Genomic DNA, 26,200 nt, shown 5'->3' on the forward strand with positions numbered 1-26,200 from the left:
AGCATGTACGTGGACGTAGAGTGGCGGAAAAAAAATGCTCTATCTTTCAGAGAGATTCGACGGTGTGTCAGGAACAAGAGCTGTCAACTAAATGGCCTCACTGTCGTTCTCTAAAACCTAAAAGAGAATTATGGATTTGATCAACTGGTCTCTGAATGCTATTGACACCCTCTTCTCAACGAGAAGTCTGGGCTCGGGAGAGCCCGAGTGCCCCGGAGGGACTTTCCCTGCCGGTTACACGATGGACGGGTGGCAGAAATGGAGGCTCGTGTGCCTGGCGGGACTGTCGATCGAGGACGCTGAAGATATTTACCTATTCGGAACCATGATAACGGGGTTCTTGCTGATCGGAGCTGGCATGGCCCTGACTTATCGGAGAAATAAGAGAGCGGAACCGGCTGTTCAATCCCCCCCAAAGCTGTCCGCTGGAATCGAAGCGACGGGACGAGTCGCGACCTCTCACAACGAACGCAGCATTGTTAACACCTTGGAGACGCTTACAGCTGCTGTGAAGGCTCAAAACAACACCATTGAGCGTATGGTGGGATACATCAGAGAGGGCCCTGCTCAAAATGACAACCTTGAGCGAAAGTTGGATCACATCACAGAACGGATCACTGCAGTTGTGAGGTCTCAGAATCAAAAGAATGATAACACCACGGATCAGAAGTTTGATACCATCATGGGGAGGCTCGCGGCTCTCCAACGGGAGATCGAGAGACCAGTATCAGAGTGTTAAAAGATCAGCTTTGAAAATTCTCAATAAATCAACAAATTCGGGATCAAAATGCAGACACCACCACGGCGCCAGCTGCACAGGCCCAAGGCTGAAGCCGGACAAACACTCCCTGATAATGACTGTGTGATGACTATTCTCCCCATCCCATGCAAGGCCACCTGGATTGGCTGGAGGACTGTTTACTTAGCCTGATAGGGCGAAGGACACTGTCTCAGCTGAACTATGGACATGCACACACACACACTTACACTGATAAGCACTCACTCATCTCCCCTTCCCTTTCCAACGCCTTCGATGCTTGTTACCTCCTGGGAACATGAGGCGGGTCTGGGCCCGCGCTGGCGAGTTGGCGCAGTGGCAGGATGTCTGCTGTGTTGCCTGGGGTTACTCCTCATCCCCCTACCCAACCCTGTGGCTTGTTATGTCTTCATAATGTTGTGCTGTGAACATTCATGTACTTTTTTTGTGCAGAGGAGTTTTTTTGTTTCCTGTTCTCGTGCTGTCCTACCATGGAAGCACAGCATGAGTAGGGGTCTCTTTTTTTTCCTCTTGTACCTTCCCATTGTGTGTACATTTCAGTGTTTTTTTTTCCGTAACTGCCGATCTCCGACTTGTAACCCCCATGTAATGTCTGTATTATGTGTGTAAGGTCGGGGGGGGGGGGGGGGGGGGGTGTCTCATTTTACTGCGGGGCAACCTGTATGTGACAAATAAATTCTGATTCTGATTCTGATTCTGGTTCAGAAGGTTCCTGCCTCGTACGAAGATGGAACCGTGACCGTGAGAGCTAGATGGACACCCGGGATCCCAATGGCAGTTCAGAACTACTGGAGCGACTGGAGTGACACTATCACCTGGTCTCTAGGCTGAAAGTGGCGATGGTTGTCTTTTATTTGAATAATGTAATCAAAGTATTGTGTACATATGAATAAGTCTTCAATGTCACAATGAACCCAATGTCGTTTGTATTTCTTTTGTCATATCAGGGTTTTGGTGGACTTGACGTTATTGTTACATTACACACAGACGCAATAAAAAGGCAGTACCACTGCCAATAAGTGTCCAGCAGGCTCCAACCCAGCGCGCATTATATTGTCGACCTGTGGGGACGGCAGGCAGTAACGTGCTGTGCTGTGCTGTGCTGTGCTGTGTTGCCTTGTGTTTTTTGATCATACATAGGGACGGCATAAGGGTTACAGCATTACTCTACAACGATGAGATACCTAAACCGTTTTAGATTCACTACACCTATATACTCAGAGAGCTTCACAAAGGACTTATTGGAACGCCTCAGGAACAAGGCGTTTGCTTTGTATTCCACGGTGATCAGATATACGGGTGACCAAACGCTTAGTGGTTTTGTTTATTTAAGAAGGCAAGGTACTATCAACAGTGTGGACACGTACTTAAATAGCATAGCATCAAACTGCCGAGTAGAGGTAACACCAATTCCTCTGTGTGAGTCCGCCAACACCTTGCTCCGGGAGTACTCCTCGCTTGTGCAGGATGGCGGTGGTGTGCTCGAACAGCAACACGGAGAGGAATTTGATATCAGAGCGGTGACACGGTATACGTTTGCCGCAACAGGCTACACTTCCACGGATCTATCGTGTCTGGTGGCCGACTTGGAGACATCCAACTATGTATCGTACATAGTATTATTACAGGAAGATACCGTGCGTGGGTTCATACATGCAAAAGATGCCAAGTGCTCGCGGCGCATTAGGAAATCATTATGCAGCAACCTGATTATCGAGCCAGTCCACGCAGGCACAACTGACGGGGACGCCATTGACTTCTACAAGTCCATAGTGTCCAATGGAAACGCTGCCGTTCTATGTGTGAAAGACCAAAGAACAGACGACGTGAACAATGTAATTGCTCCAATACACAGCTCTACTTTGACGGGGGAGTCCAAGTTGCTGGTTCGAAGATATACGGTTGAAAACAAACCCGGGTGTTCTGATGTTATTGTTATACGCGATCCGCCAACAGGCACACCAATACTTGAACAACCAAAGTCGCAGTTGCCCGCTGTGATTTCTGAGACTCAGAAACCGGAACCTGTATCGGCGAGTACTCTAGCTCGCCGCGCAACGGCTACAAGAAGAGCTAAACGATCAGCGGTCTGCCACAGTTCCAATTCCAACAGTCGTCGATGGAACAGTGTGTTTCGCAGAGAAATTAACTGGTTGACACGCCGTAAGCGTGCCACCGAATCACAGCCCATTACCTCGACCGACATCGACACGTGCGAAACCACCAAGACTCTGTTCAACATCAACACCTGCGAAGTGCTTCTGCAGTTGTACCACCACCATCGCTCATTTTTCACTGTAGCGGATTGACATTACATGCGTCTCGCGTGAACACCATGGACAAGTACGAGATTGTTGCACAGGTAGGCAAAGGGGCATATGGTGTTGTGTACCACGTTAAATGTCGCGTTACCGATCAACGCTATGCGTTGAAGTGCCTCCGCAATTACAAAGATGGCAGTATGATGGACTCCACCGTCCGGAAACTGTCTTGTCTATCGGCTTTGAGAGGCCATCCTAATATAGTGGAGACGCTGGACTGTTTTCTTCACGACGGCAAGATATCAACGCTCATGCCCTACCTCCCTTTAACGCTGTTTGAGGTGATCTACCAGGGACGCTATCACTCGGGCCTGTTGTCGATTACGTTTATCAGCCGTTTCTCTCTGAAGATTGCCGACGCTCTGTCTTACATGCACGGGCTTAACATGATACACAGAGATCTGACACCCGCTAATGTGTTGCTCACAGCGGACACGCTAACCGTGAAGGTGGCAGATATGGGCCTTTCTAGGTATGCTGCGAAGTCCATGAGTTCTGGGTTGGTAACGGAGTCCTACAGAGCCCCGGAATTATTTGACACAAAGAAGGAGAGTATCGCGCAGTACACCTGCGCTATCGACATGTGGAGCCTGGGCGTGCTGATAGTAGATGCCATGGAGTCGACGATGACCTTTCACAGTAAAAACTTTCCAACGTATAAAATCATCAAGGAAACTCTCGGCCGCGACGACCACGACGAGGAGAGCATCTGGAATCCCATGCGTGTAATGCCCACCCTGATGCGGTGTACGGCGGTGAAGAGAATCGCGTTGGCATTGCTGCAGTACGACCCGAAGCGCAGACTCACTGCGCGGACGTTACTGGATAACAGTAGATGGAAACGGATCGCCGCCGTGATCACCGATGTTGATATTGACCGTGTGAAACGTTACGCTGGCATTCAGCGCACAGCCTGTAAATCCCGCTAGTGTGCATTTGTGTTGCGATGTGGGGACGGTCATATGTATGTGTATATGTTTGTGCATTCATCCAATAAAGCATCTCACTCCCTTTGTCATTGTGCAGTCGTGTGTTTTTTTTTTATTTGCGTGGAAGACAAGATTGTTATGCATACAACCAGAGTCCATATAATAACCAAATGTTGACACCGAGCAGACCCCAACAGCATCGTTGTTCATATGTAGAGACACGCAAACAGTGGCAGGAGCAACACTTTTGCGTCGAGTCCTCCGTTGCGGCTGGCGTTGGAACAGCACACGTTGACTTTGTTGATCGTGGCTTCTATGCTGTCAACTGTGAACATATACCATGGTAACTAACACGTAGTTTATATATTACACACATATACAGACGTGTGGCATTCGGCTGGCTTACGTTTAGCTAATATGGCATACAGCTGCACCTTGGTGGTGTCCACGGGCTGCAGGGGGTCGAATTTGGGTATGTCAATGCGGTAGTCGTCTGTGCACACTAAGGATGAAAAGAGTGCATTGTTTTTTTTTACTTGAAACCAAATCCAACAACCGCGGCGATATCGTGATATCGCAGCGGGGCATATGTGCGTACTACGTACAGCAAGTGGTAGTCTGCGGTGTCATGTGCTCGGGTTCCTCTGCCGTGCTCCCAGTGGCAGGATCATCGATTGGATCAGCGTTGTCCGGATTAGCGTCGAGAGACCGACTGACTTGTGAACAGGACTGATCCGCTTCAGCACTTCGCCGTGTGTACATGAAATACTTGTAGTTTACATTGCCGTGCCCCACAAACGTTGTACCGTTTGGGGGTTATAAAACAGCCACTGGTCAGCCTTTGTGTTGGGCTCATAGTGTGGTTCCATATCTCTATTACACGCCAGATGTCGGGAGTCTCAACGTGAAACGTGTAAATTGCGCCGACTCCATCTAGCAGAGTGATAACTGCTGTGCTGTCTGTTACGCTACACGGCGTCCTTCCCGTTCCACAGCGCGCCTTTGACGTGTAATAATATAGACCTCGATCGATTGGCTTTGCGATGACAGTGAATCTCTCCCCGCCTAACACATATTGCCCTTCGTCGTTGCAAGTAAGAAATCGAATGGTGACCTGGTACCCCAATCCAGTGTGTGTCACTTCATACAGATGGTGGCTAGCTGGCCTGACGACCTGACCGTTTTTTCGAAAGACAGAAGTAGGACTTTCCAAATAGCCAGGTAATGGGAGTGAATAAGACAGTCTCCCAAATACAGCTAGTTGTTCTTGGCCAGCGTAGCCAATCGCACTTTGGCTGCAACACTCCAGCCAAAGTGCTAGCAGGCTGACTAGCACGCGAACGCAAGCTTTTGACTGCCACATGTCTCCCAGCAAACCCACTTGCAATCAACGAACACACCGGTAGTCTTGGGGCTCTATACGCTTGTGAAAGGGTTCGGTGTAGTGAGTCGGACCGACTGAGAATGAGCAACCGCCGACCTAGAATGCTGACAGAGACATTTTGTTCGGTACACACTGTTCTGTTTGTTTCCACTGAACATTGTGTATAGTATATGTATTGTGTGTATGCTGCGTACTTTATACATCAAGTGGTACATATGTGGTCGGTACACTGATGCTTGTGTGTGTTTTGTGTACCATGTTTTTACAGACGGCCGCAAGACTGGCCGACCTAGACGCCAAGGGCGGCCGACCTAGACGTCAGGAGCGGCCGACCTAGACGCCAGAAGCGGCCGACCTAGACGTCAGGAGCGGCCGACCTAGACGCCAGGAGCGGCCGACCTAGACGTCAGGAGCGGCCGACCTAGACGCCAGAAGCGGCCGACCTAGACGTCAGGAGCGGCCGACCTAGACGTCAGTAGCGGCCGACCTAGACGTCAAGAGCGGCCGACCTAGACGTCAGTAGCGGCCGACCTAGACGCCAGGAGCGGCCGACCTAGACGCCAGGAGCGGCTGACCTAGACGTCAAGAGCGGCCGACCTAGACGTCAGTAGCGGCCGACCTAGACGCCAGGAGCGGCCGACCTAGACGTCAAGAGCGGCCGACCTAGACGTCAGTAGCGGCCGACCTAGACGCCAAGAGCGGCCGACCTAGGAATATGCTGGCTGTATGTATGGAACACGAGGATGACTTACGGTGCACTTGCTCCGAGACCCAGCTCGCAACTATAGAGAAGAATGACACCCGGTCGGTTTGGGTTTCACCTACACAATGCGCTCACAGTGACCATGTGTTGCTTTGCGACAGCATTGCGATCAGCCGCAAATACCCCGATGAGAAGCATCCTTCTAATCGGTGGAAGAGAATATGTGGTAGCGTAGCAGCTTTGCTGAGAACCACCCCGGTGTGTTTTGAACACGGAGCCAGCTGCTTGTCTAGCTTGATCACCGAGGCCAAGGGGATCAGATTTCCCACCATACCTGAGATACTGTCAGTGGACAGCTGTTCCGGCGTAACGGATTACTACATAGCACACAAGCTATTTGCCGCAAAGGTGGTGCATCTCACAGATGTAAAACCTGCCAACGATTTGGTCGAAGCACTGTCCTGTCGCGATGCGGTTCTTCGCTACAAGGGTGCATTGGGTCTCATGTTCACGTACCTTCTCCGGGAGACCGTCTCGGTGGCGGATGAGGATAGCCTTCCTCTAGTTCACGAGTACCTGTCGGGGGCTTTAACTCTCTGCGAACAACAGGACGATCCCCGTGTGTCTCGCGCGCAACCCGGTTCACGACGGGTTTAGTGTTTCTGTTGACAGGAGGCGGTGGTGGCAACACCAAACGTCACCAAACACCTCCCCGTCGTGAATCTCAATGCCGCACACGTCCCTTTCCTCACACGCGTGTAGCTCGCAGCCAGCGAGTTCGTCCGGTTCACCCTGCACGGGCAGCGGGTAGTTGGCATACAGATTATAGAACCTCCCGTTGCTAGACACGCTAGCGTGTTCGCATATGCGGATGAGGTTAGAATAGGCCGACACGGACTCCCTCATCGTTTGACCACACAGCTCCGGATTGCTGGTCCACAGCGATAGTGCCACACTGCGGTTTCTAGCTCTGATCGACCGGAATTTCATGTCCTCTGAACTACTTGTCACGTACACCAAATGGCCTTCGCTGGTTAACCAAAAGGCCCTGAGCGCCTTGGGTCGCCAATCGCACCGGCGTTCGAGATCCACGTCGTTGGGCAGCTCGCTCGTCATCATAATTCTGTTATGTTCGACCAAATCTCTATCGGTTAATGCATCCCCTCCGTTGGTGAAAATGTAGCCGTTGTCTGTAGGTGTACCCGAAAATAACCAGCAGTATCTGAAGTATATTTTATTCGGAAGGACAAACTGCATCAGAGAGGCCTTGGTGGGACACCTCAGTTCTTTTTCCGTGTGACACAACGCAGGACTATTTGCGAGAAGTCGAGCGGGACAGAGTTCCGCGCCGTCGTCGTGGACGAAATAATTGTAGCTTCCGTCCGCTGGACACTCTCCGGCTGTGGCGATGTTGCACTGCGGTACGCTGTCCCCGTGCGCGGAGGATACCCAGTGGCTGTTGACAGAGTTCACCAAGGATCCCATCGTTACATCTCAAGTGGCTCCGATCGGGGTGTCGGTGGACTGTATCCGAATCAGACTGTCCAAGATGACGAGAGACAGCGAGAAGGAGAGGGAACACACCGAAACGATCGCCGAGTACACGCAGTTGCTCACGAATCGCACAGCGCAAGCCCTTTTGATACAGCGGCTCGGCTTAGAAGGAGCTCGGGCGAGAATGCGGACTTTGCAAACGACCAACGCCCTTAGTAAGCAGGACTCGCATTCTGTCATGTGCAGATTCGGCAGCATGATTGACCGGGTGTTTGAATATTTCCGAGTCAAAGACATGAGACTGGAACCCTTTCAAATTGAACTCCTGCGAGGTGTGGTGTTAGGTGTTACGCTCACACAACTGGGCGACAATCTCTACAAGTACAAACACGCATTACTGTCCAAACTCGGACTAGCTCCCCTGGGATCCGAGGCGTACGACCACGCGAAACCCACGCAAAGTCACTGGTATCACATAGAGAAGGACTTTGAGCGTTATGCAAATCCGTACACGCTTTGCCTAGCACCGAGGCAGTGCGGCAAGAGTCTGATGATGAGACTGCTCCTAGTGTCTGTGTTGTTGCACTTGGACATCAACGTCATGGTCCAGGCTCAAAATAACCACATGTGCACCACGTTGAGATTGGGTGTAGAATCTGCCATGGAAGAACTGCAGAGGTTGCCGTCGTTCAAGGAGGAAGAGAAACCAGTCGGCGTGTACGGCAGTCCTGAGAATAGGATCTACAGATTTCGCGATGGATACAAGGGCTCGGCTTTTATCCACTTCCTAGCTTCTAGTAACGACGTAAGTATCGCTGTGTTGGTTTCGATGCCTTGTCAACTTGACCTCATTTCTGTTTCCTCAAGCTTTCCTTCTTCTTCTTCTTCTTCTTCTTCTTCTTCACACACCCACGCGTGCATATATATAAAAACCGGGTAAGTGGCGTACACACGGTAAGTGCTGTGTTGCTACAGTTGCTACACGAACATAACCTTCCAGCGCACCGATGGACTCGAACGCCGAGCCCGCTGTTACGGATGAGACGACACCTAGTCTACAGGAACACTTCTTCTTGACAAGAGGAGCGGAGGCCAATGTGTGGCACCTGTGGAATTCATCTAGTTCGGCCTTAGCCTTACGCAAAGACGACATTGCCCGTGTCCACGCGGTGAGGTCGGACATGGAACGTACCACGTTCTGTCAAATACGTATCGTGCGAGACATGGCGGTGCCCGGGTTGAAGAATCATCAGTGTGTGGCAGGCCATGACATAGAGCTCCAAGAACCTCTCGCCGATGTCTCGCTTGCTGCCGCTGACAGCGAGCTGGTGCAAATGTGTATGTCGAAGGGAATAAAATGTGCTGCGTTCTTGGAGCATTACGTTAAACGCGCTGACACCGAGGAACTTGACCTGGTCAAACGCATGCATTCGCTGTTTGTTTGCGCGACACGAGAAATGCTGACCAGGAAGTACGATATAATGCACCATTACCCACTTTTCAACCGGATGATGAGCATGTACTATGTGGAGAAGGACACCACAGCCCCCCCTTCGCTGCAAGATGTAATCGATCACGGAGGGCTGTTTGACAAGAGTGTTGGTGAACACGAGTCCTTACACGGACTTTCGGTTACGGGCTTGGACCACCTAGCCTTCAAACGTTGGAATTACCCTTACGTGAAAGACAACTCGCTAGACCTGTGGCGAAGACGAACCAGCTGAATCGACTCAGGTTGCACCGGAGCTAAAGTCCGATCCCAAGTCCGAGTCGCTTACATCCGACTGCACCTTTGTGAACAGAGATTCAGTGGGGAAGTCAAACCGACCGATGGGGTACACCAACGCCCCACAACTCCCGGTCCACCGTGTCTAACGACACACGCGCCCTCTCACACCGCGCCTTCGGAGTGGCAGGTGGAACACAAAGGTGGTGGTCCCACGTGCATGGCGTTCCCTTACAGGTTCGCCGTGCACGTGGGACAAGGTGTCACGTTCAACGATCTGATTCACTACTGCGTGACACGAGAACCACAGGCCCAGATTGGATCGCTGCCGCCGCGTAGAGAATGGGGCTCTGTGAACCCAGTGCTGCTTATGGAGGACAATGTCGACCCTGCTACCGGGAAGACTACGCATTCTTACGTTGTAACATCCAGAGGACACCTCAGCGAGCTGACAACTCGGCCTTGTTACAATGAGGTCTTTCTGCCCGGAAGACCAGTGACTCAGTTGAATCTAGATGTAGACATGAAGTGTTGCGCGTCGTGTCACGCGCGGTACACGGTGAAGGCCAACTGCGCGACGAGACACAAGGTTAGCCGAGCGATGGCGAGTAGTTTGTTGTTGGTGGTAGCCGAGTCATTACTGTCCATGGTGAACGCAACGCCAACGGCACAAAGGGCCCAACAGCCCAATAGCCCTGATGGTGTAAGCCTGAAGGAGCTCACGAGAGCAATCGGTAAAGTGGCCGTGTACATCAGATCGTCGTCCGTGCAATCTAAGTTGAGCCTTAGGATGCTATGGTATCTGCCCGTGGAACTGTGCAGTGTCCGTGGCATAGAGGCGTACAGGCCGTTATTGCAAGAAATGGAGAAGGTCTCTCTGCGCTACGTGTTACTTTCGTACCCAGAGGAGACATGGGCCTGCAGCCTGTGCGATCTGAGCAAGGCGATATTGCAGAGCGCTTCAAAGAACGACGTTCGCTGTTTGCGACTGAGCGCAGACGCGCCTCGCAAAATGACAAGGCATTCGGCCATCGACAAGGCTCCGTATTCCTTCAGAAAATCAGTGCGATTGCCCAACTGTTACAAACAGGGCACCGGATTCGAATACGTAGAAACGTTCAACGATCAGGTCATCTTTCTCTTTCTGTGGGACTTTCCTCCAATCCCATCACCGACAATGTCACGTTTCTGGGTGACCAATTCGTGGACTTACTGAAAGAACGCCAGGGGTTGCCTGCAATCGAATTCGACGCCGAAGACAGCCCCGACGGCGAACGGGTGGAGAATGAGGCTAAACGACATATGGATTTGTGGGGGGTGCCTGTGACTGTTAGGGAAACTGGAACGGGGTTGTTCTGCGTGCAAGCCACGGAGAAGTCGACGACGTACCCGTGCCCCAAACATAACAGAGTGCACTCTACCTCTAAACTCAGCGCTCTAGTGTTTGCTACACAAACCAAACACAAATGTTTTGTCACTTAACAGTAATAATGTGTTGGGTTTTTGTTATGTACAACAAATAAAGAATCCACTGTGGAACTACTCGTGTTTGTTGTTATTGACTACATGTCTGATAGCAATAATAAGTAAGAGAGACACACTGTGATATTACTACAAAATATACAGTTTATTCAATTCAGGAAACACAAAGGTACACGCATACATTGATCACAAAGTACATCATTGACATTAGAAAATATGCTCTCAGCACAGATCATAAAACAAAATAAGTAACACAGTAAGTGACAGGGCCGATGCTGTCGTCGTAACCGCATACTCATGCAGTACGAGGAAAATGTGTAACATGAGCAAATGGGAGGACAACAATATACAACAAAGTCGACAACAGACAAAAGTAGTAGGCCGACGACAGCTACGATCTCGTGGATCCTGGCTCAATCTGCTGATGTAGAAAAAGCAACAATGTCACTGCAAATACATACACACAATGGGACCAAGCGTGAATTGTACACAGAAAGGTTGGAGTGTTGTTCTCACCGTTTGTTGGAGTAGTAGTCGTTAGAGTTTGCAGCGGTGTCTCTGTTCTGACAAATGTAGAATCTAAACGCCAACACAAAGAGTCAACGCTCGTCATCACACTGTAGCCTGTGTGAGTGAGTTTGGCACCACACAACACCTTCAACAACAACAAAGAAATTTGCATTTGCTCTCACCGACTACAAGTTCGACGATCGCAAATTTCACCCGACTCTGTAGCTTTGGTATAAAACAGCGGTATCTGCCTGCGTCTCTCTCGGACACATTTGTAATCTTGAGGGAAATGTTCCCGTGTTTCATGGAGTCCGTGAACAACTGTGTCCTCCTGAGGTACGACGCGCTCGTCATGTCGGTATACTCCTTCTTGTGTCTGTATATGTGAACGTACTCCAGTACGGACGGGTCAGGTTCGAGGTTGAGTCTGGACCACTCCACCGTCAAATCCCGGACATCGAATGTGGGCTCCAGGTGACACGGCAACACCACAGTGTCGCCCGGAGCGGCTACGGTGGGAAGATTCGAACCAACCACCAGAATCTCACCTGCGACATTGTAGACATAACCAGGGGGGCCATCGATGGCTGTTCGTGTTACTGCGATCCTGATATTATAACACACGCTTTGTGTTGTCATGTATGAATAAAAATGCCGTCGATCAACCAGCATTCGCTTGTTGTCGCTGCTTCACAATAAAGAAGAAGACCACGCTCAATGAGTACAGGTTTCTTTTTATTTAGTTCACATGTGAAAAACACAATATCAAGATGTACTACAGCATTCAGATGGAGTGGCACAGAACACCGCGGACACACAACATTAGATCAAGCCTCTCACGATACACATAAACGACCATTATATGAATGAAACGGCCATTAGAACTTTTGCATCTTGCCACGCCTGATGTTCTGTGGCGGTCCGGTGAATTGCGCCGGCGCCTGGGGCGTTTCACATTCAGTTAGATGGTAAACCCTCTCGGCACAACGCGCCAGGGGTCCGATGGGTAACTCCATCAACGCCGGATCGTCGGAGTTCAACATGGGACTTCTGTATTTTACGTCGATAAGCAGTCCCTTTGTCCCACGCACGTTGCCTGTGGTGCAAATGTAGTTCTGTCCTTTATGCCCACATCTATTCATATCACGGAGATAGAACGCAGTGAGATTGCCGCCAAGTTTCCGCAGCTGGGTTTCGTCTGACGCAATGACATTCATGATAGCGCAGGCACTTGTTAGGGTGATCACGGGACACAGTCTGGGTTCGTGCTCTGCAGACTTCAACGACGCAGCGTAACGTAAACTGTATACTTCGCCAGCCACGGTAACGCCGGAAGACTCTAAGTCGTTTCTACTGTAACTCACAATGGTGCATGCCGTGTGTTTCACCGGGGCGTCGGGTGGCGGTCTGTCGATTAGATCGACGTGGGACACTGCAGCAGTCTCTGTGTCGTCGCGGCTAGCGTTGTAGCGCGCGATGATATCGCGAAGACCCTTGCTGACCTCTGCTGTGTCATTGGCAATTGCAACCAAGCTGTTTTCCGTTGCCGTGATGATATCGCGAAGTTCCCTGCTGACTTCTGCTATGTCATTGGCAATTGCAACCAAGTTGGTCTTTGTTTGATTAATTTGCTCTTCCACTTTGGCAACTAGGTCTAAAGTGTGCAAATCTGGACCTAATGTGGACGTTATCATAGCCAAGCCCAGGGAACATTTCTTCCTATCCGTGCGTTTTGACGGCGCGTCGACCTCGGTGATGTAGTCGTAGTCGTCGGTCTCCGACGGGTCTTGTAGGCTTACATTGTACCAGAATGCATGTATGTCCACAATCAGTCTATTGCCCGCAGTCCAAGCTTACCAGGATACGTTGACATCCCTGTGCTTTTCCACTTCTGAGACGTCTATCTCCAAATCCAACAAAAACATTACGTCTTTAGAATTTAGGGTAAAGTACAACACGTTGTCGTACCCAGAGGATGCAATCACGCCAGACCCAGAGTACACCCCTTTGGATAAAGCAAGTGTCTTGTAGTGGAAAGAGACAAATTATGAGGGACATTTCTAAAAGGAAAAAAATCCCACAAACCTTAAAGTGCACTTGAAAAGCTCACACAAGAAGGCTAACCTAGCTTACCTTGAGAAGGTAAGGGAGCACACTCAACCCTCATCCCCAGAAAACAGAAGCTAACCCCAGGCAAGGCAGCGTGATGCATCCCGAGACAACAGGACGGGGATATCTACATAACAGTGTGAGTCAATTGCCTTCAAAAAATTTATCAATTCACTTGAACCAAAATTACGAACACCCGGTGCTGCGAGAGTTAATAGTCTCATTGGGGCCAAGATATACATTTTATAGTTGCCTGGTATCAATGGTTGTTCATCTGCCTTTATTTATTTATTTATTTAAAGAACCCATAGGTGGGAATGTGAGTTGTCTGTCTCTGCGTGTTAGCCCTGCGACAGACAGGCGACCTGTCCAGGGTGCAGTATGGTAGCTGGAATAGCAACATACCCAAGGATGAGCAGAATGACTGATATGATGAAACTGGGATTTTGTTACACTTAATTATTGCAAACACAACTAAAACTATAACTGAAACTAATCAAAACTAAACTGAAACTAAGGATTTTCAAAAAAAATAAAAACTAAACTAAACTAGCAAACAATTGGTAAAAACTAATTAAAACTGATATAAAATTGAAAATCTGAAGTCAAAACTAAATAAAAATAAAAACTAATGAAAATTGCAAAACTATTAAAACCCTGGTTCACAGAGATGTGACAAGCAGTGGATGTTGAAGTGGTGGCTTTTGGTGTAGAGTTCAGCAACCTGGACTGCAACAGCGGAGGACAGATAGGAGACAGCTTCATCCTGTTGAAGGCCAGGATTCTTTTTGAGAGCTTCATTGCATTTTCAATACAGAAGTGAGATTGTGAAGTTTCCCCACACTGTCAATCTGTAATGTAGCCAGACTCTAGGTTTAAAGCTGACTGCTTAATTGTGATGTTCTCCAATAGTGTCAATATAAAATTGTACTTAGTAGTCAGTATAAGCTTTTATGTGATATAAGTTTGCATATGATAGAATACTGCATGATGGGTTCTGTATAACTTAGACTGTTTTTAGTTCACTGTGACCCGTTATCATGCAGGGAAGGAGCAGTTTCACTTCGTGCCAGGTAGAGAAGCCTCTCCTGGCACACACCCACACACATAGACATATCCACATTCCAATGTAATAAACGAATGCACCTTCTTTTGTATATAAATAAAGGCAAGTGAATGAACAGAGCGCAGATCACAGGGGCCCTACTCTGGTGTGAGCGTTCTGTCATCATGTCCTTCCAAGTAAAAACTGCAGCGTGTGTGTCTCCACTCTCTGACTCTCAGCTGAAGAAGTGTCTTTTAGAATGAATCTCTTGACAAATAGGATACAGCTTCATCCTGTTGAAGGTAAGGATTCTTTTTGAGAGCTTCATTGCATTTTCAGTACAGAGGTGAGATTGTGAAGTTTCCCACACTGTCAATCTGGAATGTAGCCAGTATTTGGGTTTAAAGCTGACTGCTTAATTGTGATGTTCTCCAATAGGATACAGCTTCATCCTGTTGAAGGTCAGGATTCTTTTTGAGAGCTTCATTGCATTTTCAATACAAAGGTGAGATTGATTGATTGATTGAATCTTTATTTTGAACATGTTAAAAAAGTACAACAACATAGAATTAAAAGAGACAAATAAACAAAGCAAAACAAAAAGAAAACGAGCAACCACAACTACAAATAACTTTCATGTTCAAAAAGGAGCAGGAAGAAGCATAAGCTTATTTATTCCCACCCCTTTTCCACTATCTAGTAATCAATAGACTACAGAAATACCTCCTTGCAATTACATTATATGTCATGTGTATTTATTTATCTGTAATGCAGCCAACACGTCTCTCCAGTTGTAATAGAATGTTGGTTTAAAGCAGCCCGCCGTGCCTTTAAAGCACACTGTGTAGTTGTGATGTTCTCCAATATCGACTTGTGGTATTCCAAGGTCAGGTGACAACTTTATATTGAAATAGTACACGGGTCCAGCTGGTGGTGGCTCTAGGTACAGTGATTCTGAGCTCAGCATGCGTGACACAGAGCTCGACTGGTTGAACAGCAAACACAATATACAAGCCGTAGGACTTGCTCTGTATGTTTTCACAGCGTCGTTGTCACACCTCGCGATGTCGGCGTACGCTTGAGGTGATAACAACGCTCTCAGCGGCCGGCGTTGGCCGTCGGCTGCGCTGACCAGCATGCCTTTGCAGTTATGTGCGTTTGAACAAAATGGCAACCGTTGATCGTTTAACATTTGCAGTAACAAGTCTCTATTGTACGTGTGTCGAATGAGGGCCCTGCCCGGTATTGCTCTCTCTGCGAGAGACGCCATCAGGGGCTTGGGGTTCTTAGCCAGCAGTTCCATTAGGGTCAGCACCGGAGTGCAGCTTGTGCACAGAGCCGATCCCTGAGTAGAATCGCACGCACACGGCTCGGACGTGGTGTGCGTGTCAGGAAACAATACTTTGATGGCAACCATCGAGGATCTCGATACTATAGACGCTTGCGCGCTGATGCACAACGCCACAAATTATTCCTACGACATCGTGGCTCCAAGTCTGAACATAGAGGTAGACGCTGAGGAGGTAGACCCCTCGGAGGCAGACTTCTCCGAGGTTACCCTACGAGGTAACCTCTTTCGATGTCGACACCACGATCTCTGGCTTGTTTCCCAACGTAGCGGCCGACAAAATACATGTCAGTAATGGTGAAGACTGTGACATATTGGCTTTGAGTAACACAGACAAACGCAAGAGGCAAGCGGTGGCTGATTGTGGTGACACACCAGCGGGTCCAAGCTGTGGCGACCAGCCCACCCGGTCCGCGCATGACATCCGACTCGACAGCCCTGTGAGCGGCGACAGTGCACGGCAGCCGGGTAGGCTAACAGAGCAGCGCGCCCGACAAAGTCCACTGCCGACAGTCGACACGTCAACAATGGAACGGCCTGACAGTGTCCTGTACTCAAACGAACACATCGGACGAGCCAGAAGTACTGCGTGTTGCAACCAAAGCCGATTTGAAGTTTGTAGGTAAAGTGTCGAAATGGAGGTCTAACGGAGTGATGTACAACGACCTAAACGATGCACGCTACGGGACGACACACTCCCCCTACTTTACAATGACGTACATGACAGCCTTCGAGATCCAGAAACACAAAGGCTATGCCACTAGGCTGATGTGAAGACAGATCCCCGACACGCCTCAAACCAACCCCACCGTAGGCTTAGAGAGAGTCGCTTGCGAGCACGGTTGTGATGCCAACGACCAGGAGGCGTCCGGTGTTTGCAGAACAGCTGTCGAGGATATCGACTCGAACTACATGATGGGCATATACACATGTTCTAGACTCACGAGAAAGTTTACCCGTCCAAACGAATTCACCTACACACCATCGGATATGCCATCGGTGACAATAAACTGTAAGACCGGCGATAGGGTCTACTACGCTGTAGATCTATCGAAGCCACCCGAGCGGGGGTTTCGCTACGTGTGTCTGCACGTCAACGAATTCCCGATCGGCATGAGAATAGATACCATTCTTGAGATCAAGAGCACACAAGCCTTGTACTTGGGGCACGTACTGACCGCACAGAACATCACCGGGCTTTTGATCCACAGGATTTTCTCTGAAGACGTACAGTTATTAGAGTTTGTACTGGACATGCACACGCGATTGCAGATACACCCGTTTGTGGCAAGAACATTCGCATTGCATCTGATGAAGATGTCCTTCACGGACACAGGCGTCACCGCGGCCTTTGTCGGGGAGCATGTGGGCGAGTGGAATTTAGGGGGTCCGGACGGATTGGCAAATATGAACCGACAGCCAAAAGTGTACGCTGGCGTACCACGTCACCACTTGTCTTATCAAAGCACAAATCCTGACAATGAGTATACTCGGGTTTCTCTTGTTGAGACTACACCCTGGTAGGATATGGAGAGATGGCGCGCGCTTCAAAGTGGATTTGCTGGCATGTCTGCTCGATCACATCACGTCCAAACTGAATTCGCAGGTCCACGCGCGCAAGAACGCAAAAGAGGACTTTGACAGTCCCATTGCGCCAGTGCCGGGTGGTTCTGCCACCGCCTACGTTGATCCCACAACGTCCATCGAAAAATAAACGGCGTCCTTCTTCGACCACACGGCGTCATTCTTCGACCACAACGAGGATTCCTGCACGTGAGCCCAACGAAACCGCTCCTGCTCGAAGACAGCTTCCTGCGCCAAGACCATCCAAAAGAACAGCCCCCCGTGGGTCAAGTTCTATACAAACCCCAGCCGTGTCACAAGCATGAGCATCCCGCCAGAGAGCAGATACCGTGTCGCTACCACAAACACCACCTTCCCTCGAAACAGAGCAACCTCCCCGACCCGCATCGCCCGTCCCTGACACTGAGAGCAATCAGAGCTACGCGTATGCATTGAACCGCGGTGTTGACTATATGAACACATGTAACAGTGTTTATTACGACGGCTGATTTGTCTCCCTGTTCACTTTGACCGGTACATGTATATATTAATGCCAATTTATGTGTGTGCGCGCCTGTGTGTTTGCTTTAATGCTTTAATGAGTGACACAACTAGTCCCTGCTGCACTGGGTTTCATTTACTATATATCCACAAGTGAATTTTATTATTGTCAATGTGAAACTAAACATGTTCATCTCTGTACAGAGGGCAAGGGTTCTTTATTATACACACATGAGATTACATTTGCTGTATGTCTACGAGTGCTTGTTTTTTTTTTGTATTGTACATTCAAGGACCGCTCAGGGCATTGTTGCCCTAATAATAGGCTGGAAATGATTATTGTTAATGTAGAAATAAACATGTTCATCGCTGTACAGAGGGTATGAGTTCTTTGTTATACACAGAGAGGTTTTCCCGTGGGCTAATAAGATGAAATGTACTTCTTCCACCGAAAGCCATCTCACAAAGCGTTTTCACAGTCGACTTTATTGTCGTTAAGGTACACTGTAAATTCTTGGTTCGCTCTGTCCGCAAAGATATGAGCCGCCATTTTTTGTACCAATATATCTCGTGCCTTGACTAAACATTCTTGCTCCAGGTCCAATAACACCGAAGCGGCGTGAAATCCGCAGTACCCGTCGCCTTTCACCGGTTTCACTGCAATGTCATTCAAGCGAAGACATTCCTTCAAGGTGTCACCCACGGGTATCGATCCCCGTGGTGTAGGTTGGTCGCTGATGACACACCAACCGCGCTGGGTCAAATACAACGCACCGTGGGGCTGGTTTACATAGTGTGGATTGAACACGTTGTAATCGCTTCCGTGCGCGATCACTTGGATGTTCAGCCCAAACATACCTCCGACTATAGCCGTTATCGGGACAAACTCACGCTCTTTGTCGCAGATTTCACGCAGTTGCACAATATTGTTGCACACCGAAAGCGTACTGGGTTGACTTGGGAGTCTTTTCACTATCAAATGTACCATAACTGCGAGCGTTTCTGGTGTCCTGGGCTCGCTAGCACCATGAGACCGTTTAGTCGTGAGCACCCATAACGCTTGTATCACACTGTATGATGTCTGACCTATGTTTGTCATACAGGGATTGTTTATCACGGGATCGTCATTTACTGTGTACAGCTCTTTGTTCACATGGGCCAGCTTCGCCAAGAACGCGTCCTCCTCGTCAAACCCCAGATTCTCGACGCTGTCGACCACAAGTCCCTTGCATACACAGTGTTGGCTTGGTACGACGCCCTGGGACACACTAAGGTTAGCTACAGCCAGTGTCAACATGTCCACCTCGACGTCAGCATCGGGTTGATGTGTATTCTCCTCAACGGTGGTTTTATTTGAATTTGTCGTCTCGTCGATCGGCTTGTCTGGTGTCGACACGAGACCCTCGTCGAGTGATCCTGCAACATCCGTGAAAGTAGTGACACCGTCCTCCAGTGTGCCACGGAGCGATTCTTCTGTGTCACCGTGGTCCGTACTGTACACAAATAGCGAATCGCTTAATGCTACTGTGAAGACCGTACGCTATGTTACCCAGGTACTCGAACTTAGGCCCCGTATTAGCATCGGCCTCATGTCGACTGGCTCGACCGTGATGTTCGGCGAACCAATGGTCTCTGCTTTCTATAGCCATCTTCACGTTTCCCGGTAGCAGGGCCGTGCGACGTACGTAAGGCAGCTGTGTCAGCATCTCGGGCACGTAAAGCTGCACCAGTCTTAGGCGGGTGTGTTCGGCGAGCATGTCCCGAAACACCAAGCGCGTGGCCTTTGAGATTTCCCCACTTCTGTACTCCACCACTGAGTCGGCCGCATCGGAAATGTCAAACGTGCGACACAGGCACTTGTCGGCGTCGGACCCCGACTGTAACAACTTGCTCCGTAACGTCGGGGGAGCGTATATAGCCGATAGATACATCATGAGATACCAAGCCGTGAAGTATAACAGTCCTCCCGAAGTAACGCAGACCAAGTCGCACGTAAGAGTTGAGGCAACGGCATGGCGAGACCGAGACAGCGCCGTGACCCCGCATGCGGCAAAGCTCAGCGCTAAAGTCGAGCTCAAGAGGCGATCGCATGAGCTATCGCCTTGACCTGCAAAGCAGGGCACGAGTCCGCGCTGTAGCGCTTCGACGATCGCACCTCTGTCGCCCTCCGTCATCACACCCAATGACACAAGATTCCCCAGTGGACCTAAGAAGTAATCATTGTAGTGTTTGCGATCCACGTGCCAATACGGGCCTGCTGTCATGTCACCAAGTAGTCACACTGACTGTCCATGATATCATTGCCTTATACAATCACATATACAACAGGGAGGTTATTAGTACATGACGGTAACGTGACCTCCAATACCACTTGCACTTTCACTAACAGGGTGCGTTTCCACTGCGGCATTTCGGTCAGTGGAACTGAACACAACCCTGAGTTTTCACCAATTTGCGTATCTGACACATAAGCAAATGCCTCTCGTGTAACAGCGTCTTGGCAGAGAGCGATCCCACACCAACTAACGTGTCTAGTACCGCGAGGTCACTCCGAACGTCCAAGTACAGGTCAGACATGTGAGAATCCGAGGCGCATTGTTTCGCATCCAGGTCCAATCTCTGTCGCATGTGTTCCAGCAGTACTTCGAGATCCTCTTTGTGAACACCCTGGTCCCGGGGAACGCGTGCCACTTTGAGGTTCAGAGCGTTCAGTTTCTCAGCGCAGTAATCAGCCACAGAGCGCGGCGCCAGGCGCTTCGACCTGTCGATTATGCGGCGTATGTACGCTCTGGCTTCACACCAGGGTTCTCCGTGTTCAACACCGGGTCTTCCCTAAGTGTAATTCAACAGTTCCATCACCGTGATGTCTTTGGACACCTTGGCGCACATTTCGCGCCAAACTTGTATGTATCGCACATACAGATCAGCGTATCTGTCTAATATCAACCTGAGCGCATCTGCGTCGTTGTAGCAGATGTTCAGGGCATCGTGCACCGCGGCGATGTCACGCGTCGTAGACTCGCCGTAGGACGTTGGCGCGCAGGCTGCTCTCGTCGCGGATAAGCGTACCATTTCTCAAACTAGGTTATTGCGACCTAAGGCCGCTTGCACCATGTAGTACAGACGCTCATCGCTGCAGTCTACTTTGAGCTCGGGGTATCGCTCCAACACTTTCTTGAAACCCGCCATCAGTTCTGATACGGTTTTCGTGTAGTTGTCTAACGTCCTCTTGTACTTTTCGGCCGACGACTTGCAGTGAGCATCGTAGGCCTTACACCGCTGACACGGTACTTCGTCGTTTGACTTGCGCTCTCTGTGGTAGCTAGAGGTGTTATGTAAATCGGATGGTGGCCACTTAGCAGGCTGCCACAAGATCTCAACGTCCCGATCCACACTTGTGTCCGGCTGATGATGCAGTTCGGATGGCGAAATGGTCATGGTTACGTCACTGTCGCTGTCATCAAAATTGAGAAACACAACTCTGTGATTGTTCAACGGCAGACCCCACTAACGGCCGCATCGTATGCATGATAAATACATAACATATGTGTACATAAAGCGAGGCAAGCTACAGCTTGTCGACGAAGAGTTGTCACATTTGTTTGGACCAAATAACACCGTGTTCCCTAAGCTAGATCCCATCTGGATGGTGAGGTTTCTAACTAGATGCAGAATGTTATACGATGACTATGTGAGCAAACACATACGCTCGTCTAGCTCCGTGCTCTCTAGCGACGGATTGCTGCTGTAAGAAGCGAGAACGTCCCGCAGCACCCGCACCGTGGCGGATGACCGCGGGCGCATTGTGCAACTTCACAACTTTGCGGATCCTTACGAAACCAGAGAATTATGTGTCGTGAAGAATGCGCTCGTTTTGAGGAGAGCATAGTCCTGTTTGACAATGCGGCGTTTGTGAAGCGTGCCGATCGAGCGGTTTTGTCTCTGGTCCTATGTGACGGCTCACATCGGTCCCTTCACGAGCCGTCTGTCGGTATCTCGTGGGATGCGTATTTCACAGTGAAGGAAAAAGACATACGTGGATTGGAAATGGATTCTGAGTTCGTATACACCGCAGACGGCGTGTGCCTGTATATGATGGTGGCTTCGTGGAACACGTCGGTGTGTTTGGTGTTTGACAGCTCTTGTCGAACCGATACAATTCGGACATTGTGCGCTTTGGCCCTAGGCGATCCAGAGCTCGGGTGCGCTTTCATGCTGCGGTGCAACATACCAGAAGGAGTACGAGATTTGGACCTGAGAAGCATACAACTGTTGCGGGCTGCCGACAAGACCCTAGTTAAGCCAAACATAGGGCACGTCGATCTTGTTTGGAAACAAACCGGACCGCAGACTGCCCTCATTCCGTCGTACCCGAGGGTTGTGTAACGGAAGGGTTTTCGTGCAATTACTCTTCGTTTGTGATACGCAGAGGAGTCACGGGCGTGCCTCCGCTTGCTATATCCACCGCACAGATGAGCGGTGACGCTCCCACGTGTACAAACGGCGCATCGGCTAAAGTGGCAACGTTGCGCGTGTTCCCAGCTACACCTTCCAATCGTGTAGCACCAACAACACGCCGTGGGTTTTGCGGTTATGCGTTTGACCACGCGGTGTGCCTGTTGCCCGGCTCTATGTCAATTATAACCCAGAAACGATTGGAGATTCCCAGTTGCATTGCTATCATGTATTCCATTCTTGCGTTCAGAAGCCTGACTCTGAACGACAACACAGAGTTGTCAAACACTCCGACCGGTCTTCTCTTTGCCTGGAATGTAGAGTTAGATGAAGCTAAAGTTATCATGGCGACTTATCTGTCGTTATCCAACTCGTTTGTCCTGCCTACCGACAGTACGTTTGAACTAAGGGTGGAATCGCACGGGAGCTTGATGAAACTACGCAAGATGCTATCCGCTAACCCCAGGCCTTTGGTTTCGACCGTGAGACTGCATGTGCCGGGTACCGAAAGACCAATGGCACCTGACATAGAGCAAGGTTTACTCGACGCACAAGAAGCACTGTACTTTAAAGGCAAAGAAAACGGAGACGCTGCTGCTGCTACTACTACTACTACTACTACTACTGCTGCTGCTGCTGCTGCTGCTGCTGCTGCTGCTGCTGCTGCTACTGCTGCTGCTGCCATAACGGCCGAACACGCTCAGGGGGCAACGGATCGCGATGAGGACAGAGCGTCCGATCGCGTTCTCCCTTCGACAACAACAAAGCTGAGATTTGGATCGCACATGATTCCGACGGGACACTGTGTGTTATTTGGTCACGGTGTGGATGACAGCAAGTGCTTTGCACGTGTGACTGTTGGTGTGCGTACATTGGGTGTTTTGAACGTAAAGATATTGAGAGCGTGTGGGTTTTTTCACAAGAAGCATGGCAGCGGGAGAGCTGTGCTGCACATACCTCGGACAAAGGGGGTCGTTCCAAGACCCAAATGGCTGGGTGAAGACACAGTGTTAAGCGACGACCAGTGTGTGATTGAACTCAACGCAAGTCGCACCGACGGCCTACCGGCTCCGTTGATGGAGCAAACGGGTTTCTTCTTCCAACTAAATTATTCCCCATCATCCCCTTACGAGCGAGCGCAATGGACCGCATTGGATGACCCGGAGGTGACGATGTCCAGGATAGAACAAGCTATATGCAGCGACACCGCCAGAGGCTAGGAGGAACAAAGGCTCGTACGCCTATTCAAGTCTGCGCACGCGAAATACGAACAATGTCTATTCGACGTAGTGACAGAAGAATGCAACGGTCCGTCGGCGTGTCAACGAGAGACGCTGTCATGGATCGTGGCGGCAAAGAGACAAAAACCCCCGGGGATGCGCGAGGAGAAAGCTGTCATAGGAGACGGCGTGTTCTTCCCTTTGATCGACGTCGCCGTGGACTCGGACGGCGACAGGATCGAGGAAGAGGAGCTGTTATTGTCTCCTCTAGCCGAATACAAACGCCACCTTTCCCGTAAGTCCCAACCGGGACGGCACGCGGTGGCCCGAGCCGACAGATCCGTGGGCGAGTGTGGTTGCGCGTACGAGGCCTGTTTGGACGAGGCCGTGTTACTCGGACACTACGTCAGGGTGACCGAAACGGTGGGCGCCAAAAGGAACTTCGACGTGAGTGCGTGTTTGACGTGTTTCTACAGATCGGTGCATCCCTGCGTGCCCGATATGAAAGTAGGGGACATCGTGCTCGATTACGAATTCGTGGTGCACGGTAGAGGCCGGCTCCATCCAGTGTATGCGCTTCTTAGTCATTTGGCTCAGAGTTGCAGGGTCAACTGCTTTCCCTCGTATAGACTGATAATCCTGAGTAGACACAGGGGGGCGTCGGTATGGACTAGGGGCACGGATGAGACAAACTCTCGCATGTTGCGAGCCAACACGGTGGGCGCTTTCCTATGCGCCCAAGATCACAGATTGGCCACGCTACTCGCGAGATGTTGCAACCCGACGCCTTTGCTGTGCTCGGAATTCTACAACGGCTGCAGCCTCTTCTTCGTCCCCTTGCCTCGCGGGGACGAAGAAGAGCTGCTTCGGGCAGCGTATTCCAGGACCCTAGGACCGGTGTTTGAATTTGAACGGGTCGACGCTTTCCCAGGGAAAGTCACCACTAGCTTGGGCGCGTGGCGTTTTCTGCGACTGACGACGACGTCCTCAGATGTCAAGCGGTTCCCGGGTATAACTGTTGTGGACGGCCACACCATAGCGTTCGCCTCGGAGTCGCCGTTGTTCTACCTCAGAGGCGAGGGTCCTTTGGTGCAACACTTGGAATCGGTTGCGGTGATAGTGGACAGTAGCTCGCAGTACAGGACGGACGTACTGAGAAACGAGACACCCGACTGGCCAGATCCTACTGTCATACGAGACCCCATAAGACGTAGGCCTAAACACGCCGTCCTCGACGAGATGTTCATGCGGAATGGTTACAGGGACCCGTTGGACGTATCTAGTGTGGAGCGAAGAGCGTGGTCTTCGCTCGTATGCGCGCAATGGACTTTTGTCAAGCGCTGCGGTCACGGCGGTGTTGAACGCGACTGGGAAACAGAGTATCCTGTATCCGAGAGCCTAGTCAGCGTAGGGCCTAAGGACCCCCGGGTGTCGCTGCTATCAGATGGCTGTGCGGAGCGCCGCCTGAGCGTTTTGGAGTGGCGGCGGCGTTGCAATCCGGGGACAGCACGCTGGGTCGCTTCGAGTTGCATTCCGAGATGGCTCGGCTCAAAGACCCGCTCGTGTGGCGAGGCTTCGACATCTTGTGTTCGCGTGTGATGGCCTGTCCTGCCGAAAAGCTGTGGTCTACGGGTCTCTGTAAAGTATCGAACCACGCGCTGGATGCATTCGGCGACAGATCCGCGGTTCCAGCGGCGCACCTCGTAACAATAGTACACTCGAACGAATGGTACGCGCGTCCTTTGGGCACCAGCAACACGGCCGTCGAGTCTAGCCTTCTGTTGTTTTCCGACGCGCAGGTTTGTTCGGCGGCAGAATTTGTTTACGCCTTGGCTCGTGTGATGCTATCCGGGAACGTACACGAAGAACTGGAGATTAGGTGAGATTAGGTCCCGTAACGTGACCGTGTTTACACCAGAAGCCGAGCGTGACACCAAGCCGTGGACGCACACCCTCCCCGCGGGGGTGGATGTTTTGAAGTCCAGCTGAAGCAGTTACATCGTATCTTGTACGTCCTAGTGCGCCGAGAGATCGGACGTGAAAGCGATGCTCGCTAACGCCGTGGCGACTGAGACAGTGAACAGCTTTGGTAACCTAGTGTTGCACGCGGATCGCAAAAGCGTACAGCTCTCACGGCAACAGAGGGAAGCCGGACTGCATGTCGCTGTTGAGACCCTCTACTGTGACAACGCATCGCAAGGCGCCGAAACGGCGAAAGGCGATGAATTGGACCGAGTCTACATTTACTGCGATCGTTCTCAAGTTCTACAAGCCGTACAACTACAGATCTCTGACGCGCGACTTGTACACCGTTCTGATGTACGGATGCAGGCTAACGCCGGTGTTTGCGTAGGAGAGTGGGATCGCGCACTCGGATGCCGCGGCTGACAATGTGCTGAATCTAGCCCTGTGCGCCGTGGCGGTATCCCATCACATAACACCAATGGCCCGCACCCCGTGCAGAAGTGTCGCAGTTGTTACGCCGGGAGGTCGCGAGCAAGCCCTAGCAATCGCCAGAGGCATTAACCGTGTCGTCGTGGTGACAACGCCTCGTATTAAGCGAAGGGGAATTGTGGCGTACTCCTTCAAGCGGCTACCCGAAACGCTAGAGACTGAATTCAGAAACGTGGCT

General features: G+C 50.5%; 2 protein-coding genes and 1 pseudogene across 2 annotated transcripts; all 3 read left to right on the forward strand.

Annotated features, from left to right (window-relative positions):
- Positions 1 to 105: 105 nt before the first annotated feature.
- On the forward strand, positions 106 to 1,392 carry LOC148100074 (uncharacterized). The gene has a single exon (XM_087849828.1). It carries the CDS (start codon positions 131 to 133, stop codon positions 737 to 739), a length of 609 nt encoding a protein of 202 aa, XP_087705954.1. The 5' UTR covers positions 106 to 130; the 3' UTR covers positions 740 to 1,392.
- A 1,721-nt stretch (positions 1,393 to 3,113) lies between these two features.
- LOC102799903 (cell division control protein 2 homolog 3-like) lies at positions 3,114 to 4,028 on the forward strand. The gene has a single exon (XM_006800547.2). It carries the CDS (start codon positions 3,114 to 3,116, stop codon positions 4,026 to 4,028), a length of 915 nt encoding a protein of 304 aa, XP_006800610.2.
- Positions 4,029 to 21,742: 17,714 nt separating this feature from the next.
- Positions 21,743 to 25,956, forward strand: LOC148100075 (uncharacterized; annotated as a pseudogene).
- The last annotated feature ends 244 nt before the right edge of the window (positions 25,957 to 26,200 follow it).

This window comes from Neolamprologus brichardi, chromosome 13 (assembly GCF_056152115.1).
Source record: "Neolamprologus brichardi isolate AB-2024 chromosome 13, ASM5615211v1, whole genome shotgun sequence".
NCBI lineage: Eukaryota > Metazoa > Chordata > Actinopteri > Cichliformes > Cichlidae > Neolamprologus > Neolamprologus brichardi.